The following is a 20,526-nucleotide window of genomic DNA, read 5'->3' as shown; positions in this document are numbered from 1 at the left end:
CCAAAACAATACAGACCCCAGCCCCTAAAACAATAGAGACTCTTGACCACAGCCCCCAAAACAATACAGCCCCCCGACCACAGCCCCTAAAATAATACAGACAACAGCCCCCAAAACAATACAGCCCCCTGACCACAGCCCCCAAAACAATACAGCCCCCCGACCACAGCCCCCAAAACAATACAGACCACAGCCCCCCAAAACAATAGAGACCACAGGCCACAGGCCCTAAGATAATACAGACCGCCTAAAGAAATACAGACCCCAGACCAAAACCAATACGCAAACATAGAACAAAGATAAGACCCCTGTAACAAATACAGACCCCAGACCACAGCCCCTAAAATAACACAAACCACAGAACAGAACCACTATGTAAACATTGACCTAAGATCAGACCCCTGTAACAAATACAGACCCCAGACCCCCAAATAATACATACCCCCAAATAATACAGACCCCAGACCCCCAAATAATACAGACCCCAGACCAAAGCCCCTAAGATAATGAAGACCCCAGAACAGAACCCTGAACTAATACAGACCCCAGCCCAGAACTACTACTGAAACATAGACCAAAGATCTTACCCCTGTAAAAAATACAGACCCCAGACCACATCCCCTAAAATAATACAGACCACAGTCCCTAAGATAATACAGACCACACCCCCTAAAATAATACAGACCCCAGACCAAACCTCTACACTAACACATACCCCAGACCAAACCCCTAAACTAATAGAGAGCCCAGGCTGGAAGCACAAAGCAAAAACAGACCCAGACCAGACCTCTAAACTAATACAGACCCTCTAAAGAAATACAGTTACCTGACCAGATCCCTAAATTAATACAGACCCAAGCTATAAGCAATAAATACACAGCCCAGACCAAACCCCTAAACTAATAGAGAGCCCATACCAGACTCTGGAACTAGTAAAGACCCCAGACCAGACTCCTAAACTGATAGAGAGCCCATACCAGACTCTGGAACTAGTAAAGACCCCAGACCAGACTCCTAAACTGATAGAGAGCCCATACCAGACTCTGGAACTAGTAAAGACCCCAGACCAGACTCCTAAACTAATAGAGAGCCCATACCAGATTCTGGAACTAGTAAAGACCCCAGACCAGACTCCTAAACTAATACAGACCCCTAAACTAATAAAGACCCATAAATTAAAAGACCCCAGACCAGACCCCTAAACTAATAAAGACCCATAAACTAATACAGACCCCAGACCAGACCCCTAAACTTAGGGTCCATTTACACAGAAAGATTATCTGACAGATTATCTATCAAAGATTTGAAGCCAAAGTCAGGAATGGATTTGAAAAGAGGAAAAATCTCAGGCTTTCCGTTATGACCTGATGTCTGTTTATAGTCTGTTTCTGTCTTTGGCTTCAAATCTTTGGCAGATAATCTGTCAGATAATCTTTCTGTGTAAATGGACCCTAATAAAGACCCATAAACTAATACAGACCCCCGACCAGACCCCTAAACTAATAAGGACCCATAAACTAATACAGACCCCAGACCAGACCCCTATACTAATAAAGACCCCTAAACTAATAAAGACCCCAGACCAGACCCCTAAAATAATACAGACCCCAGACCAGACCCCTAAAATAATACAGACCCCAGACCAGACCCCTAAACTAATAAAGACCCCCAGACCAGACCCCTAAACTAATGTAAAGACTACAGATCAGACCCCTAAACTAATACAGACCCCAGACCAGACTCCTAAACTAATACAGACCCCAGACCAGACCCCTAAACTAATACATACCCCAGAGCAGACCTCTAAACTAATAAAGACCCATAAAGTAATACAGACCCAGACCAGACCCCTATACTAATAAAGACCCATAAACTAATACAGACCCCAGACCAGACCTCTAAATTATTACAGACCCCCGACCAGACCCCTAAACTAATGAAGACCCCAGACCAGAGCCCTAGACTAATACAGACCCAGACCAGACCCCTAGACTAATACAGACCCCAGACCAGACCCCTAAACTTATAAAGACCCCAGACCAGACCTCTAAACTAATACAGACCCCAGACCAGACCCCTAAACTTATAAAGACCCCAGACCAGACCTCTAAACTAATACAGACCCAGACCAGACCCCTAAACTAATAAAGACCCATAAACTAATACAGACCACAGACCTCTAAATTATTACAGACCCCAGACCAGACCCCTAAACTAATACAGACCCCAGACCAGACTACTAAATTAATACAGACCCCAGACCAGACTGCTAAATTAATACAGACCCCAGACCATCTATAAAAAATGCTTATTCAATCTAATGTGACATGTTGGAGAAATGCCATTGTCTGCTATGCACGGGGTTACCCATCATGCCTCACTACTTATAACTGCAACATATACAGGAACCATAGGGGCCCAGCCATTCAGTTTTTGTGATCAATGATATACTGCCTGCAGCCATCAGGGGGCGCTAACTCCGTCTGCATTTTTACTGCAGCTCCCCTAGTGGTGACAGAGGGTCAGGAGGCTGATGAGTGCTGAGGCTCCCTCCACCACAGACCCCCCTGTGGCTGCCATGTCATCTGCCTCTCTAAAAGTTATGGGCTCTGGTCTGATGTAAAGTAACTTTGCATTTCTAATCCTCACTATTTTACAGATCTCTGTTGATCATGCTGTGAATGAATAGAAGCCTCTATGAGTAAACCCCTGTTCAGACCTTGCTTTTCACAGCTGAGCATTTGCTACAATTGCATCCACAGAAAATTCTCATAGAGCATCGTCTAGAGGTGACACCACTGGAGCGAACCCTCAGCTGTGAGGTTGTGTACAGGATGTAACCAATGAATGTTTCCATTTGCTGACAGCAAGCAGATATAGAGCATGGTTTGATCTCCAGACTATAGGTCCATGGGGTCCTGGCTGGGGGGGACATCTGTATGTGGTCTGTATGTTCTCTCCATGTTTCCTCCCACATTCATAAACAAACATCCTGATCATGTGAGGGGTGACTGTGTACAGCGCTGCGGAGCATGTTGGTGCTATATATATAACTAACATGAATAAATATCTGGAGGGTGAAGACTCATAGTCAGTATATCTGTGTACAGTGCTGCGTAATATGCTGCAGAGCTGCAGATCATTCCCTCCAGTGACTGGCAGTCTCTCTCTTCCTCCCTGTGCCCAGCTGTCTCTTTCCTCCATATTGTGATTGGCAGTCTCTCTCCTCCTCCCTGTGCCCAGCTCTCTGCCCTCCATATTGTGACTGGCAGTCTCCTTTCTCCTCCCTATTTCCTGCTGTCTCTCTGCCCTCCATATTGTGATTGGCAGTCTCCTTTTTCCTATGTCCTTCTGTCTCTCCACCCTCCATATTGTGACTGGAAGTCTCTTTTCTCCTCCCTATGTCCTGCTGTCTCTCCGCCCTTTCTGCTGTGTCTGGCTGTCTCTCTCCACCCCTTTTTTGACTGTCAGTCTCTCTCCTCCCTGTCTCTGCCTGTCTCTCCTCCCCTTGGAGCTCAATCTGGTTGTGTGTGAATAAGAAACCAACTTCAGCGGTGACTGTCTTCTCCCCGGAGGCCGTCTGTCTCTCTTTCCTCCCTGTGCCCGGCTGTCTCTCTTTCCTCCCTGTGCCCGGCTGTCTCTCCTTCTTCTCTGTGTCCAGCTGTCTCTCCTTCTTCCCTGTGCCTGGCTGTCTCTCCCTCCTCCCTCTGTGCCTGGCTGTCTCTCCTTCTTCCCTGTGCCTGGCTGTCTCTCCTTTTTCCCTGTGCCTGGCTGTCTCTCCTTCTTCCCTGTACCCGGCTGTCTCTCCCTCCTTCCACCACGCTGTGGCTGTCTCTCTCCTCCCCCTGATCTCTGTACCTTTAACTCTCTCTCTCCTCCCATTGAACTCTGACTTTGAGACACACAGGAAGAGACAGTCCTGGGGGCCAGAGAGACACATACATGGCGGAGAGAGACACACACCTCCTGAGATAGACGTCTGTACGGAGAGAGGTCGCCCACCAGACGGAGTAGACCCAGAGCAGGGACAGCTGCGAGACATCTGGTATGTGTTGGGGGAGACACTTGAAGGGCTGTCACATCTGGGGGAGCCGCTCTCTCACATGTTGCTGTCTCTATGTTGCAGGCTGTCATCATGGCGATGCGAGGACTGGTGGACACGGAGTGTGGGGGCGCTAATCCCCTCATGAAGCTGACCGGTCACTTCACCCAGGATAAAGGTCTGCGGCAGGAGGGATTACCCAGTGTGGCGTGGCCCCCAGGAGCCGCCGCTGTAAGTGACCCCCACAAAGCACCAGAGGGCGGGGGTCTGTGCTGTCCCCTGGGGCCATACTGTGACTTGTGGTGTATGGTTGGGGGGCGCACAGTTCGAGTGTACCCCAAGTGTGACGCCAACTTTCTACTTTACTTTATAATTTATAAACCCTCTGCTTGCTGACAGTGAACGAAACCTCCAGAGACTGACACCCACGCTGACTTCTCACAGCTGATGGTTCCTTGCAGTTGTCAGAATAATAAGGAGTGATATATTGTGCCTCTTCATGTTCTATTCACTGACAGCAAGCAGAGATCCTGACTGCAGTCAAGAACTAAAACCCAGCGTATAATAGAAAGTTTCAGAACTTCTCGTGATGATCAGATTTATCGACGCCTTATTCTGTCTCCTCACAGATCTCGAAGCCTCTTGGAGAAGCTACGGAAGATGAGGTGAGAACTTCTTAAAGGGAAAGTGCAGTTCTATACAGTCGGTTGTTCCCTGTTATCAGACACTTTAAGAGAGGATGACTGCAGTGGTGTCACCCCTTGATCACTCACTTTCAGCTGGGTGACAACTCCTACAGGCTAGGACGGCTGCCATCTTGGTTGCCAGCTTTCCTAGAGTCGGATTATAGTTAACAACTTTTATACTTTTTATAAATTTTTCTTGCCTTTTCCATAATGCCTCTCGCTCCCTTGCCCGCAGCTGGTGTCGGAGTTCCTGCAGTCCCGTGTCCCCTCCCTGCATACCCGAGCCCCCAACACGTTCAAGATGGACGGCCTCCTGGCAGAGATGCAGCAGATCGAGCAGAGCAGTTTCCGTCCTCAGCCGCTCAGAGGTAAGAACTTTTTAGTAAACACAGGTCCAGACCAGGATCGGAAAAACATGGCTTCTTTCTTCCAGAAACAGCGCCACACCTGTTCATGGGTCGTGCCTGGCATTACAGCTCAGCTCTATCAGAATTAGAGGGACTAATGCTGCGTTTACACGGAACGATTATCGTACGTGTAAACGCAGCGAACGATCAAACGACGAGCGAGAAATCGTTCATTTTGATCTTTCAAAGAAGTTCTCAAATCGTCGTAAAATCGATCGTTCGCAAAAAAATCGCAGATGGTTCTGTGTGAACAGTCGTTCGCCAATTTAACCAATGTGTGAGATAGGCTTCAGCAATCGCAAAACGATCGCAAAACGAATTTCCGTACGATATATCGTACTGTCTGAAAGCTGATCGATATGAAAAAAAAATCGTTACTCCGACATCGTTAATCGTACGATCCTGCGAATTATCGTTCCGTGTAAACGTAGCATAAGCCTGCAGTACCACCCGCAACAGTAGACAAGTGTGACGCTGTTTTTCAAAGAAAGCAGCTATGTTTGTCTACTTAGAGGGGTTATCCAGCGCTATAAAAACATGGCCACTTTCTCCCAGAGACAGCCCCACTCTTGTCTCCAGCTTGGGCGGGGTTTTGCTGCTCAGTTCCATTGAAGTGAATGGAGCTTAATTGCAAACCGCACCTGAACTGGAGACAAGAGTTGTGTTGTCTCTAAAAGAAAGTGGCCATGTTTTTGTAGCACTGGATAACCCCTTTAAAGCCTTGTCAGCTGCAGCTCCATAACTAATGTCTGATGAGACTAAAATGGCCAAAACAGATCTTTACTAGCGCAAGTCAAAAGCCAGTAACCATATGAGGGCACCCTAACGTGAGAGCTGTCATATTATACAACTCCTATAACATGGTGTGCAGCAGAAGATGTTGGTTGTTCCAAGCCAGTTGTGCACAAGTATGGATGTACATATAGAGAAAACAGAACTGATACCTGAAGAGACCAGTGGAGTGTGGAGGTTTGGATGAAAGTGAGCTTCTGTCTAGGGCTGTAGACAAGGTAGATGGAGTTGGTCGACCATCACCTCTGTGTAAGGACTCCAGAATGTTTGCCAGGGGCCGCATGTATGTATGTATGAGTCCTAGTAATTCTATACATCCTTTATTCTCGTTCGTCCTGCAGCTCCGGGTGTCGCGGATCTCGCCCTCTCTGAACACTGGACTGATGAGTTTCTTGAGCAAGAACCGGCGGTGGAGGAAGAGGACTGGAGTCGGGAGTTCATTGATCAGGCAGGTGAGGGATCCTCTGGCGCCGGTGCCATGTGTGGTCAGTGTATCAGGAGGTGCAGGGGATGGGTGAGTATCTTCAGATTTTAAAACTGAAATATTGCCCCGTGATAGAGACAGTCTGCAGATGTTACCTCCATGATGGGATCTCTCTTTAACCGCGGACGCCCACCGCTGCATTGAGCCAGTTTCACTTTACACCATGTTTGATAAATCTCCCCCAATGTGTTTGCTATAGTGTTGGTTTCTTCTCTCGTCCTAGACCCCCTCTCCTCCCCATCTCGCTGGGCAGAGGAATATCTCCAACAATCGGAGGAAAAACTCTGGTTGGGAGAAAGTGAGGGAGCGATGGCAGAAAAATGGTGAGGATACAAGACCCCCCCCCCGTTCCTGTGCCACCAAAGCAAATTCTCCTCCCGTCCCCATGAATGACCCCCCCCCCTCCCCAGCACTGGCAGACCTGACTATAACGGGACCCCCTCTAATTCATTCTCCTCTCTGTATAGGAGTGAAGAGTACCAGCCTGAAGACGACCTGCAGAGAGAAGCAAAGTCTCTACTTTCCCAAGTCACTGACCCCAAACTAACCAGCAGCCAGGTACAGGGATGTATATACTGTATATATGGTATCATGAGTAACTCTCCATAAAGCTGTTTAAGTATACACATGGATTTAAAGGAGAAGCCCGGCGGAAATTTTTATTAAAGTATTGTATTGCCCCCCAAATATTATAAAAAATCACCAATATACACTTATAACGGGAAATGCTTATAAAGTGCTCTTTTCCCTGCACTTAATACTGCATCAAGGCTTCACTTCCTGGATAACATGGTGATGTCACTTCCTGGATAACATGGTGATGTCACTTCTGCCATCATTCCTCTCCAGCAGCCACAGCCCGCACAGCACTGGGAGTCGGGTCGTGACATCACCATGTTATCCAGGAAGTGACATCACCATGTTATCCAGGAAGTGACATCACCATGTTATCCAGGAAGTGACATCCCCATGTTATCCAGGAAGCGACATCACCATGTTATCCAGGAAGTGACATCACCATGTTATCCAGGAAGTGACATCACCATGTTATCCAGGAAGTGACATCACCATGTTATCCAGGAAGTGACATCACCATGTTATCCAGGAAGCGACATCACCATGTTATCCAGGAAGCGACATCACCATGTTATCCAGGAAGTGACATCACCATGTTATCCAGGAAGTGACATCACCATGTTATCCAGGAAGTGAAGCCTTGATGCAGTAGTAAGTGCAGGGAAAAAAGCACTTTATAAGCATTTCCTGTAATAAGTGTATATTGGCGATTTGTATAACTTTTGGGGGGCAATACAATACTTTAATAAAATATTTAGTCGGACTTCTCCTTTAAAGGAATACTCAGCATGATAACGCCTTTCCTTCATCCAACAAGGGTGACGTTACCAAAAAGGATCATGTGACTTATTGTGGGTGATGTCCTCTTATAAGGGGTTCCCTGCTGAGTCCTCTGCTCAGGATCCTCATCTCTTGGCCACAGTGGAGAGTGGCTGCAAAGAGTGTCTCTGGATGACCTGCCCTGTCCTGTATTACACTGTCAACCCACTCATGAGAATGGACACTGTGTAATTTCATCTGTGATGATTCTGCAGGGAAGCTGAACACTTACTGCCAGGTTTACCCACAGATTACAGCTGATCGCTGGGGTTCCAGCAGAGGGACAAATTGTCAAGGGACTCCTAAATTAAAAAAAAAAAAAACTTTCAGGGGGTTGTTCACAATTTTTTTTTTCTTTCAAATCAACTTGTGCCAGAGATTTGTAATTTACCTCTATTATAAAATCTCAAGCCTTCCAGTACTTATCAGCTGCTGTATGTCCTGCAGGAAATGGTGTATTCTCTCCAGTCTGACACAGTGCTCTCTGCTGCCACCTCTGTTCATGTCAGGAACTGTCCAATCCCCACTGAAAACCTCTCCTGCTCTCCAGACCAGAAAGAATACACCACTTCCTGCAGGACATACAGCAGCTAATAAGTACTGGAAGACTGGAGATGTTTTATTAGAAGTAAATTATAAATCTCTGTCACTTTCTGGTACCAGCTGATTTGAAAGAAATTTTTTGGGGGTGAACAACCTCTTTAAGTGTCCTTTGTGCCCTGTGTTCTTTACCTCCTATTGTTGTAGCTACCATACTGTATGCATAAGCAGCTGTTTTCAGTTTCCGTTGAAGCCCCCTAAATCCATTTTATATAATATAATGCCCCTCCCCCTCACCGTTATACATGTGTCAATATCACTGTCTCCATCTTTCTTTTTCTGTCAGTTCTTACAATTTGTAAGGAAGATAGGAGACGGGGAGGTGTCTCTGTCGCAGACCCCGAGCGCTCCCTCCCAGACGGTCTCGCAGGCAGAGCAGTGGTCAGAACAGTTTATACAGGAGCAGGTAGTGAGCCGCACTGCGGGGTGTGGGGGTGAAGGAGAAGACTAGAGAAACCTGATGCACAACTTGCTTAAAGGGGTAGTTCACAAAAAGAAATTGTTTCAAATCAACTGTTGGCAGAAAGTGCCAGAAATTTGTAATTTACTTGTATTAAAAAATCTCCAGCCTCCAGTACTTATCAGCTGCTGTATGTCCTGCATGAAGAGGTGTATTCTTTCCGGTCTGGAAAGCAGGAGAGGTTTTCTATGGGGATTTGCTGCTGCTCTGGACAGTTTCTGACATGGACAGAGGTGGCAGCAGAGAGCACTGTGTCAGACTGAAGAGAATACACCACTTCCTGCAGGACATACAGCAGCTGATAAGTACTGGAAGACTTGAGATTTTTTTTTTTAATAGAGGTAAATTACAAATCTCTGGCACTTTCTGGCACCAGTTGATTTGAAAGGGAAACATTTTTGGTGAACAACCTCTTTAAAGGGATTGTCCAGTCGTATGTAAATTACCCTAATCATTGTAAAAGTTCTGCTACTTACTAATATCGTTTGTTGTCTTTTTTTTTTTTTCCTTCTAACCAATTTTTCAAGATCTCTGCTTGCTGTTTACAGCACAAGCTTAAAAGGGTTATCGAGGATTAGTAAAACATGGCTGCTTTCTTCCAGAAGCAGCACCACTCTTGTCCTCAGTTTAAACGTGGGGGTTTTGCAGCTCGGTTCCATTGATGGAACTGGAGCTGAATTGTAATACCACACACAACCTGAGGACAAGGGTGGCACTGTTTTTGCAAGAAAGTAGCTGTGCTTTTTCTAATTCGTGGGACTTCTACTTTAACTAGGAAATAAAAAATCGCATGCAGGCAGGGGTGTGTGGGAACATAATAAAGAGACATACTTACCCATCCCCGTGCCCTTGCAGCACTGTCTTACTGATGTCTGACAGCTGCCGGACTCCTGCAGCTCCTGCTGCTGCAACGTCACGTACCTGGCTGATAGACTGTCTGCTCAGTCAGTGAGTGACTGGGGCGGGACTCCCGGCATTACGGGGGCACGGAGGTGGGTAAGTATACTTTCTGTATTATTTTCTTGCACATCCCCCTGCCTGTCTGTAATTTTTTATTTTCGTGGGACTTCTCCTTTAAAGAGGTTGTTCACCAAAAATTTAAAAAAATTCTTCCAAATCAAGTGCCAGAGATTTATAATTTACTTCTATTAAAAAATCTCCATTCTTCCAGTTCTTATAAGCTGCTGTATGTCCTGCAGGAAGTGGTGTATTCTTTTAGGTCTGACGCAGTGCTCTCTGCTGCCACCTCCGTCCCTGTCAGGAACAGTCCAGAGCAGCAGAAAATCTCTATAGAAAACTTCTCCTGCTCTCCAAACTGGAAAGAATACACCACTTCCTGCAGGACATACAGCAGCTAATAAGTACTGGAAGACTTGAGATTTTTTAATAGAAGTAAATTGCAAATCTCTGACACTTTCTGGCACCAGCTGATTTATAAGAAAAAAAGTGAACAACCCCTTTAAGCCCTTCTGTACTGCAATCTGTAAGAGAAAGACTTATGTAGCTCACAGAGGATGGATACAAAACCCCAGCTGTGAGAAGTATTAGTGCAGGATGGGGTTTCAGCAGCTTGAGGAGTGTATGACAGCAAGCAGAGGTATTAGAAAAGTGCAGAACTACTTCACATAGAGCTGGAAAACCTCTGATGTGGTGGTCTGCGACCTCTGTGGTCCAACTACAACTCTCAGCCTCCGGTTATCAGGGCCTATTGAGAGTCATCATATCCCAATGACTTGAGGATGCTGGGAGTTGTAGTCCTACAAAGTTTGTAGAGTCACATGTTGCCGACCACACATTCTGTGCCACGTAAAACATGGGTATGGTCTTCTGTAAGCGCTTTCTCATGTATGAGATGGCGAAAGGAGTGGGGGAGGGGATGTGACAACTACATGATCTGATTCGGCCCAATTCGGGATCCTGATGGGAGTATGAATCCATAATAGAGAGAGGATACGCACACATACCCATGATTTACTGGCTGGAATATGAACCATATCACCTGTCTGCCATCGTTCACTGTAGCCGTGTCTCACTCACTTGGTTGGCGCCCTCCTGCTGCTTGGGATGTCTGTGTGCCATGCTGTCTCTTTTACTTTACTTCAATGGGTATAGTACTGTCTGTCCCTTACGCGGCTGACCTTACCGACCTTTCCCGCAGGCCGCGGCTGAACAGTGGGTCGATCAGTTCACCCCCATGGAGAAAGAATTTGAGTCCGCGAAGGCCGCAGTGGAGGTAAAAATGTTTACAGCAGCGCAGAGTGTTTCAGCAAACAACAGCTTGCCCTGTCAGAAAAGGTGATGGATGATGATGGTGATGCAGATATTGATGAGACTCGTCAGGGTAGTGATCCCCTAACCTGTGCCTCTCTAGTTGTTGCAAAACTACAACTCCTTGCATACCGGGTGTCAGGGCATGCTGGGAGTTGTAGTTTTGCAACAGCAACCATTCTCCTTTTTCATATGGTAAAATGAAAGCTGATCTGTGACTGGTTGCTATGAAAGCTGTGATAGGTTGCTATGGGCAACAGAGAATCTTACTATAAGGCGGCCTTCACATATGATGGATCCGCAGCGGATTTCTCACTGTTTATTCGCAGCGAGATCCCTACCCTGTAAAGTCTATGGGCAGACATACTCGCAGCGGGGATGGACATCCCACTGCGAGTATGTCGGGAGACCGCCCCGTTAACCCCCGGCCGGCCGGAGCCTATACATTACCTGATCCGCACTCCGGTTTGCTTTGTGGGTTCCTGGCTGCATGTCCCGCTTAACAAATCAGTGTGCTGTCCTGAGAAATCCGCTGCGGATCCGTCCTGTGTAAAGGCACCCTAAGACAGTGCCATAAATCGCCCCCGTAGACATAGCGAAGATTTCTGACCACCGCCTGAAAGCAAGGCTGTTTTGTTGCCCTTAGCAACCAATCATTTTGCTAAAGCTGTGATTGGTTGCTATGGGCAACAAACAAAGAGGGAGATTTATCAAACATGGTGTAAAGTGAAACTGGCTCAGTTGCCCCTAGCAACCAATCAGATTCCACCTTTCATTTTCCAAAGAGTCTGTGAGGAATGTAATGTGGAATCTGATTGGTTGCTAGGGGCAACTGAGCCAGTCTCACTTTACACCATGTTTGATAAATCTCCCCCAATGTGTATAAGAATGGAATAAGTGGCAGACTGGACACTGGAGTTTCTAGTGTGAAATAGATATTTATTTAGTAAGAGTATTCATATATATACAGTGAAAAAACAGGTGAATAGCATCCAAAAGTTGAAAAAACTTTTATGGGATGGTGCGAGGAGAGGGCTCGTCCAAGATAGAAATGGCTATAACACCCTGCCTAACTCTAATGGTCCTTTTAGACGGAGCGATAATTCGCCCGATCGCACGATTAATGATTTTGAATGAACGATGTGTTTTTTATAACGATCAGCGTTTAGACAGAACAATACATTGTACGGAGAAATCGTTTTGCGATCGCTTAAGCCTATCTTACACACAGATGAAATCATTGAAAGAATGTTTACACGGAACGATCTGCGAATTTTTTGCGAACGATCAACGACGATTTGAGAACATGTTGAAAGATCAAAATGAACGATTTCTTGCTCGACGCTTAATCGTTTGCTGCGTTTACACAGAACGATTATTGCACAAATGCAATTGTTATCGTGCAAATTCGAGCGATAATCGTTCTGTCTAAAAGGACCATTCGGATAGAGCGTCCCCTGTGCCAAGCGGAAAATTTCCCTACTTCTAAATAGGAGAGGCGGTCTGATCGGTTCAGTTGTGCAGTCACTCCTATAGGTCGGGAGACGTCATAATAAAATGTTGTACAATGTTGTCTAAATGGGTGCAGCAGTCTGCAATGTGCACTCTAAAACTGACTGATGATCGGGCTGATGCCTAAAAAGAAGATTTGGCTTCTCCACTAGTCATCCGGCGCCTTTCCCCCTTCCTGGTAGGGATAACCGGGTTCATCAGGGATGTATGTGGGTTTTCAGCCATGCCAAATGTCATCAGATGGTCTCTAATATGCGTCAGCCAGGTATAAGTATTGCACAGAAGTACGCTTCTTAGTTCGTGGGATGATGTCGGTCTGGCGTACAATGTACATGTACATGCGCGGGGTAAGGAAGGATCAGATGCCCCTCACTGGGGCAGATCCCATATCACACATTGGGTGGAGTTTCACCATTGCTCCTCTGTTCTTTCCCTCTAACAGGCAGATGTAGATTTCTGGGACAAACTCCAAGAAGAATGGGAGGAGATGGCCAGGAGGGACGCAGAGGCTCATCCATGGCTCTCCGATTTCCAGGACTTGTCTGCAAAGTCTTACGACAAGGTAATATATCTGCTGCATCGTCCTAGTATACATTATGCTCTATAGCTCCCCCTAGAGGTGGCTACAGGCAGATAGAATTTCATCATTTAAAGGGGAAGGTATCCACTGTCCCTCACTCCGATTCCTGGTACCACAGACGCTTCCTGGTGTAATCAGGGACTCGGGTCCCCGCACAGGCCAGGAATCGGAGCAGGGGACAGCAGACCCCAGCACTGGAGTCAGGGAGTCAGGTGCATGTTGTTCTGTTCAGCCACCTCCTCCCTGGCTTTTTTTTTTTTAATAAAATGTCCGGAATTCCCCTTTAACACCATGGTTCTGTTTTAGGAAATGAATTGGCACAGGATATTGGATGCAATCGAAGGCTTACTTTATTGTTCTCTTCTTGACGTCCGGCTTGTGTCTTCCACTAGGGCTACGCGTTTGAGGAGGACAATCCATTTTCAGAGGAGGCGCAGCCCTTCGAGGAAGGTCTAAAACGACTTCGGGAAGGAGACCTCCCCAGTGCCGTCAGACTTTTTGAGATTGCCGTAAAGCGAGACCCCAAACACATGGAGGTAAAGGGAAGATGTGGTTGATGGGTCAATCTAGTTTTTCCTTGCTCCATATGTCCAGCTGCAGCTATTGCACTTATATACTTCTGGCTACATCAGCTGTGTTGGGTTGCTCTGCAGCATATGGCGTCCTGACCAATATGCAAACACTGGATCAGTCTCCGCTGTTCACCCATTAACAACCGAGGAGACCAAAGTACTAAATACATGGCACACGCGGCTCAGCTAGGTTCACCTTTAACACACTTGTAGGTTCAGCGCCTGCCAGAAGTCATGTGACTGTCTAGGTTACTATTGATGCTTGTATCTTCCAGGCCTGGCAATATTTGGGCACCACTCAGGCAGAAAACGAGCAGGAGCTGGCAGCGATCAGCGCCCTCCGCAGGTCAGGCCTCGTCTCATTCCATGCGCTCCTTCTTATCTCCCTTATGCATTTGTAGATCACCTCCTTGTCTATTTCAAACCTCAGGTGCCTGGAGCTGAAGCCGGACAATCTGCACGCCCTGATGGCGCTAGCGGTCAGCTTTACCAATGAATGCCTCCAGCAGCAGGCGTGCGAGACTCTGAGAGAGTGGCTGCGGCACAACCCCAAATACAGCCACCTGGTGAAGCCGGAGAGCGATGCCGGAGAAGCTTCTAGAAAGAAATCCCTGGGGACGTTACTATCTGAGTGAGTGAAGGATGAGATCTGTTAGGTGGGATGGGTGAGCATATGTGCTGCCCCTCCACTCTCAGGGGACGATCTCTATTCTTGTGATCAGTGGGGGTCCCAGCTTTCAGAACCCCACCAGTCAGCTAGTTATTCCTAGGGGGATACACTTTAATTGTGGCATAACCCCTTTAAGCAATCAAAAGGGCTCCCTTATGGTTAACAACATCATAAGCAAGTGTTCAGTTTCCCTACAGTGCCCCCTCAGGGGAAATGCAGTATTACACAGTTTGCATTGTAATTAAAATGCTGTCCTTGGAATGCATAGATGTGTTCAGTCCTCCAGAGAGGAATGCTCAGTAGCTACTCTCTATCTGGGTCCATTTCTTTTAAAGGGGTGGTTCTCCATTTTTTTCTAATCAACTGGTGGCAGAAAGTGCCAGAGACTTACTTATTAAAAATTTTCAGTCTTCCAGTACTTCTCAGCTGCTGTATGTCCTACAGGAAGTGATATTTTTTCCAGTCTGGAGAGGTTTTTTATGGAGATTTGCTGCTGCTCTGGACAGTTTCTTACATGGACAGCGATTGCAGCAGAGAGCACTATGTCAGAGTGGAAAGTATATACCACTTCCTGTAGGGTATACAGCAGCTGATAAGTACTGAAAGACTTGAGATTTTTTAATAGAAACAAATTACAAATCTATGTAACTTTCTGTCACCAGTTCATTTGAAAGAAAAACATTTTTGGTAAACTACACCTTTAACAGTGCATCCAAAATTAGTTTTCTAACCAGACATATGAATATCTCTGCTGTGAGTGGATAGGAACTTTCCAGAGAGTGGAGGCACCTAATTCTTGTTAGACCTGAGTGTAATGCCGTCTTTTATCTTCTTCTTTCAGCACTCTGTTCTCCGAGGTGCGGGAGCTGTTCCTTTCTGCCGTCCGAATGGACCCGAGTCAAGTGGATCCTGATGTTCAGTGCGGACTTGGGGTTCTCTTTAACCTGAGCGGGGAATATCAGAAAGCCGTCGACTGCTTTACGGCCGCGCTGAGTCAGAGACCAGATGTAAGTGTGGTCAGGGAAGGGAGCAGAATGTCACTGGGAAGGATGCAGAGGGAAAGTGGAGTAGTTGCTCATGGCAGCAATAGCTGTCACATTTCTACAACGTCGCTGCTACAGGTGCCATCTGCTTGTCACTACTCCACATTTCCATCGCGTCAGTCTTGATCCACCTTCATATCGTAGCTCAGTGGGGTCTGACCACTGCGAACTATCTCCATAATGAAGGGTATGCAGAGTTATGGTGCGTTTACACGGAACGATTATCGTTCGAAATTTCGCAATAACGATCGCATTTGAGCGATAATCGGCCCGTGTAAACACAGGAAACGATCAGGCGTCGAGCGATAAATCGTTCATTGTGATCTTTCAACATGTTCTCAAATCGTCGATCGTTCGCTAAAAATTCGCAGATTGCTTCGTGTAAACAGTCTTTCACCGATTCACCCTATGTGTGAGATGGACTTAAAAACGATCGCAATAACGATTTTTCTAACGATTTATTCGCCTAAGCGCTGATTTTTATAAAAAACCAAATCGTTGCTGCAAAATCGTTAAACGATAGATTGGGTGAATTATCGCTCTGTGTAAACGCAGCATTAGTGCAGCCCCTTCAGATTATTTTCCCTACACACCTTGGCTCCCAGCTGTGCAGAAGTGACGCCTAATACTTCTCACAGCTGAGTGATTCTTATAGTTGTATATTAAAGGGGAACTATCAGAAGACTAGACGACTCTAACCTACTGATAGCTCCTTATTGTGCACAGGGCGCCGAGGAGGAAGGTATGTCTCTTACCCTCCTCCTCTGCGTCGTTCCCGTGCTGTTAGCAGTGTAATCCTTGGTCCGGAGCACCGTTTGGAGCACTGCCCCGCTCCTATAGGGCCGAGCCTGCCCACTTCTTCTAATGATACTCAGTAGAGTGGACGGGCCGGATTGGTGCTCTGGGGGCGGGGCAGTGCTCCTAACGGTGCTGTGGACTGAGGATTAAACTGCTAACAGCACAGGAACATCACTGAGGAGGGAGGTAAAAGACATACTTACCTCCTTGGCACCCCGTGCGCATTAGGGGGCTATCAGCAGGTTAGATTTGTCTATCCTGCTGATAGTTCCCCTTTTTAGTACTGAATAACCACTCAAATAAACACTATAAAAGTAAGGAGTATAAATTCAGCATGGTCATGTGACTTTCCCTTTAAATTAATGTCTAGCACTGTCTGACCCATGGGAAGGTTACTTCCCTCTGTGCTGCTGTGGTGACTGCTCGGGTAACGCCATGTTCTCTCCTGCAGGACTATTTGCTGTGGAATAAGCTGGGAGCCACCCTGGCAAACGGTAACGACAGCGAGGCAGCGGTGGAGGCGTACAGACGGGCACTCTCACTACAGCCAGGCTTTATACGCTCCCGATACAATCTGGGCATTGCCTGCATCAACTTAGGGGCACACAGGTAAGCGGGGATCTCCTACCACACAGGTGTCACACCTGCAGTACTACAATTCCCATCATGCCATGGCTTTGGGTGTCAAGGCTTGATGGGAATCGTAGTTTTGTAGCAGATAAAGGGGCCGCAGGTGTGACGCCAGTGTAATATCAATGTACAAAAAATGTTAGTAAATGATCCTAATATTCCACATCCTTACTGTGTCTTCCAGGGAGGCGGTGGAGCATTTCCTAGAGGCTCTGAGCATGCAGCAGCAGAGCGGTGGCCATGGAGGAGCCATGTCTGACAATATCTGGAGCACCCTGCGGATGGCGCTATCCATGTTAGGACAGAGTAATTTGTACGCTGCAGCAGATGCCCGGGATCTTGCCACATTACAGGCAGCATTTCCTCCTCCTTCCACCCCTGCCCAATGACCGCAGTCTGACCGGTTGCCTTGTGAGTGCATGCTCGCAGGTCTTAGTCAGTGTACCGGAGACGCAGAACACACAACCATGCACTAGGACTCCATACACGGGGGAAGGAGCCGTGTATCACCCCTTCCAGACCGGACCTGATGTCACCCGCCCGCTGCAGGCTTGATCTTTCACTCCATTGGCTGGTACAGGGAGGAAGGGGCAGAGCTGATTTTTCTAATTTACATATCGATTTTATTTAATTACCTCGTGTATCAGGAGCCGGATATAATGTGACAGCTTCACCACAGACGTCTCGGCCATACATCTACCTATCTACCATTATTGGATCCATCACTGTGTCTAAGAACATTGTCCTGGCTCATTCAGCGTTCATCATCTTCATGTCTTACTACCTGGGACAGGATGGTCCCGCTCCTCTAGACCCGATCGCCACGGACCCCACGTCTTACCTGTCTAGTACTAGACTATACGGCTTAATGGAGTAATCCCTGTGTGATAGAAAATTCCTGCAGCTTTCTAGCGTAGTTTGTGTGTTTAATCCTTCACTGTTTTCCAGATCTCTGCTTGCTGTCAGTGAATGGGAAAAATCTTGTTTGCAACCGGGAGCTTAAAGGTTATACTTTCATTGTCTATACCCACTACTTGTGGCTGATTCTGTCGTCAGGGTGGGATGTAACAACCACTGGTGGTCTGTGGTGGTAGGGGGTAAGTGTAATGGAAAATCACCACTGGACCCCTTTGTTCTGAGAGAGATAAGCCGCAGTTAGGCCTCTCTGGCTGCATCTTATGTTGCGTTTACACAGAGAGATTTATCTAACAGATTTTTTAAGCCAAATCCAGGAATGGATTTCAAAAAAGGAGAAATCCCAGTCTTTCTTTTATGAACTGTTCTCTGTTTATAATCTGTTCCTGGCTTTGGCTTCAAGGATCTGTCAGAAATCTGTCTGTGTAAACGCGACCTATCTGAACTCTAATGTCCGTCTTACACCAATCTGTGGCTCCCCAGCTGTTGTGAAACTACAACTCCCAGCATGTCCTGACAGGTTGGGGTAGACTGCTCAGCAGATGGAGACTTGAAAATAAGTCAGGTGTTTAGCCGCTGGCTACAAACATACAGTTTCTATTCACTGACAGTAATCAGAGATCAATTAAAGGTTAAAGAAGCAAATACGCCTCTCCCCCAGACTGCTCTAACATGTCAGTAGTCTGCAATCTGCCGCTGAGTTTTTTTTTTTTCATTTCAACAGGATTAAAGTTGTCTAGGATTGAAAAACAGTGCCACCCCTTTCCTCAGGTTGTGTGTGGTACTGCAGCTGAGCTCCATTTACTTCAATGGAGTTGCACTATAACACACAACCGGTGTTATAACTTGTACAACCCCTTCCCCTCTAGAGTTTCAGACACCCCTTACAGTACGCCGGTCACAGCTATCACTGGGGTGAACAATGTATCCGCACCTGAGTTACTGCTCTGGAGCACTTAATGTGACTGATCTGTATACATATCTATGCAATATCTCTATGATGACGGTACGTGTAGCCTAGTTACTATTTATATGCAGGTAGTAATATAACATTAGGTCTTATTATACAGTGAGTGCTCCAGTACTTTCCCATTAGTGGAAATATCTTATTGTATTAGATACTTGAATGGAGACCCGGCCATCTTATGAGGTGAATGAGACATGGGGGGAGATTTATAAAACATGGTGTAAAGTGAAACTGGCTCAGTTGCCCCTAGCAACCAATCAGATTCCACCTTTCATTCCTCACAGGCTCTTTGGAAAATGAAAGGTGGAATCTGATTGGTTGCTAGGGGCAACTGAGCCAGTCTCACTTTACACCATGTTTGAGAAATCTCCCCCTCTGTAGTGTTACTGCCCCTATAGCAGGCTACAGGCTCATGCAGCGGTCTCCAGCTATGGTAATACTACAACTCCCAGGATGTCAGTGTCTGGGAATGCTGGGAGTTGTAGTAGAGACCACTAGTGTTGTATATGAGATACAACTCACAAGGGAGAATTTTTATGGAACATGTTAGGGTGATGGCATGGCCACTGCTCACAGCTATGAACAGGCAGGATGAGATTATAGGAATCTGACATGAAAAGGCCCAGGGTCCAGTCATAGGACGGCTGCCATCTATCTTAGCCAGGGAGCAAGAAGATATTACTATATTACCATGCCATTTAAAGGGGTTATCCAGGATGAGGAAAAATGCTGCTTTCTTGCAAAAACCAGCGCCACCCCTGTCCTCAGGTTGTATGCAGTATTACAATTCACTTCAATGGAATGGAGCTGCAAACCACAACCAAACTGAGGATAAGAGTGGTGCTGTTTATAAAAGAAAGTGGCCCTGTTCTAGGGTGGCTTCACATTGAGGAATTCTCATGGATAAACCCCGCGGAATTCTGCCGGCTGTACGTGCGCCTTTCCGCCGGCTCCATGGACACTATTCTATGGGCCGGCTGATTCGGCATTACGCCAAAAGAATTGACATGTCAGTTCTTTCGGCAGAATGGGGAATCAGCCGGCCCATAGAATGGTGTCTATGGAGCCGACGGAAAGGCGCACGTACAGCCGGCAGAATTCCGCAGAGTTTATCCGCGAGAATTCCTCAATGTGAACCCACCCTTACTAAGCATGGATAACGCCCTTTAAGGTGGTCATTTATTTATTTTATTTTTTTTACAAGTGACAGCAAGGTGTCACTGCAAAAGTATCAATCCATATAAAACGGGGGTAAGGAACCTTGGCTCTCCAGCTGTGGCAAAACTACAACTCCCATCATGCCTGGACAGCCAAAGCTAAAGCTTTACCCCTGATATACAACAATGGCTGCTGTGACCTCACCAAGTCTATAATGTCCCCACTTAAGGTATGTTCTTATTGGGTAAAAACCTGTATGGAAATGTTTTGCCCAATCTATGTGACCTCTGTAGTTGGATCCATATGACAGCTACAATATCTGGTCTTCCTGCAGACGGGACTCTGATCACCAGCTGATCCTATGGCTGCTGTTATATAGAAGCTACAATGCAGCTGTGTGAACAGGACCCTGGGTTGGTGGTGTCCAACTTGTTTAAAAAAAAAAAAAAAAAGGCTGTCCAGGCATGATGGGAATTGTAGTTTGCTGCAGGTTGGACACCATTGCCCTAGTCCAGAGATGCAAAACTACAATTCCCATCATGCCTGG

General features: G+C 46.6%; 1 protein-coding gene across 3 annotated transcripts; it reads left to right on the top strand.

The window, feature by feature from the left end:
* The first annotated feature begins 3,263 nt into the window (after positions 1-3,263).
* Positions 3,264-19,048, top strand: PEX5 (peroxisomal biogenesis factor 5). Of its 3 annotated transcripts, XM_069979868.1 has the most exons (16): positions 3,264-4,045; positions 4,127-4,273; positions 4,672-4,707; positions 4,964-5,096; positions 6,269-6,379; positions 6,635-6,734; positions 6,879-6,969; positions 8,693-8,812; positions 11,025-11,099; positions 13,089-13,208; positions 13,619-13,762; positions 14,074-14,144; positions 14,229-14,429; positions 15,310-15,475; positions 16,761-16,918; positions 17,124-19,048. In XM_069979868.1, exons 2-16 carry the CDS (start codon positions 4,136-4,138, stop codon positions 17,326-17,328), a joined length of 1,869 nt encoding a protein of 622 aa, XP_069835969.1. In that variant the 5' UTR covers positions 3,264-4,045; positions 4,127-4,135; the 3' UTR covers positions 17,329-19,048. The 3 variants fall into 3 exon arrangements, with proteins under 3 accessions (XP_069835969.1, XP_069835971.1, XP_069835970.1); XM_069979869.1 differs by lacking the exon at positions 8,693-8,812 and having other exon boundaries at positions 3,267-4,045; XM_069979870.1 differs by lacking the exons at positions 8,693-8,812; positions 11,025-11,099 and having other exon boundaries at positions 3,265-4,045.
* Positions 19,049-20,526: the final 1,478 nt, after the last annotated feature.

The sequence above is a fragment of the Dendropsophus ebraccatus genome, chromosome 8 (genome assembly GCF_027789765.1).
Source record: "Dendropsophus ebraccatus isolate aDenEbr1 chromosome 8, aDenEbr1.pat, whole genome shotgun sequence".
Taxonomy (NCBI): domain Eukaryota; kingdom Metazoa; phylum Chordata; class Amphibia; order Anura; family Hylidae; genus Dendropsophus; species Dendropsophus ebraccatus.
The sequence above is the reverse complement of the archived record's forward strand: the minus strand, read 5'-3'. Positions and strand labels throughout refer to the sequence as shown.

Coding starts and splice junctions, on each gene's coding strand:
- PEX5 (XM_069979868.1), top strand. CDS start 4,136: ATGGCGATGCGAGGACTGGTGGACACGGAGTGTGGGGGCGCTAATCCC. Junction 11,100..13,088: donor CCGCGAAGGCCGCAGTGGAG/GTAAAAATGTTT, acceptor TCCCTCTAACAG/GCAGATGTAGATTTCTGGGA. Junction 14,430..15,309: donor CTGGGGACGTTACTATCTGA/GTGAGTGAAGGA, acceptor TTCTTCTTTCAG/CACTCTGTTCTCCGAGGTGC.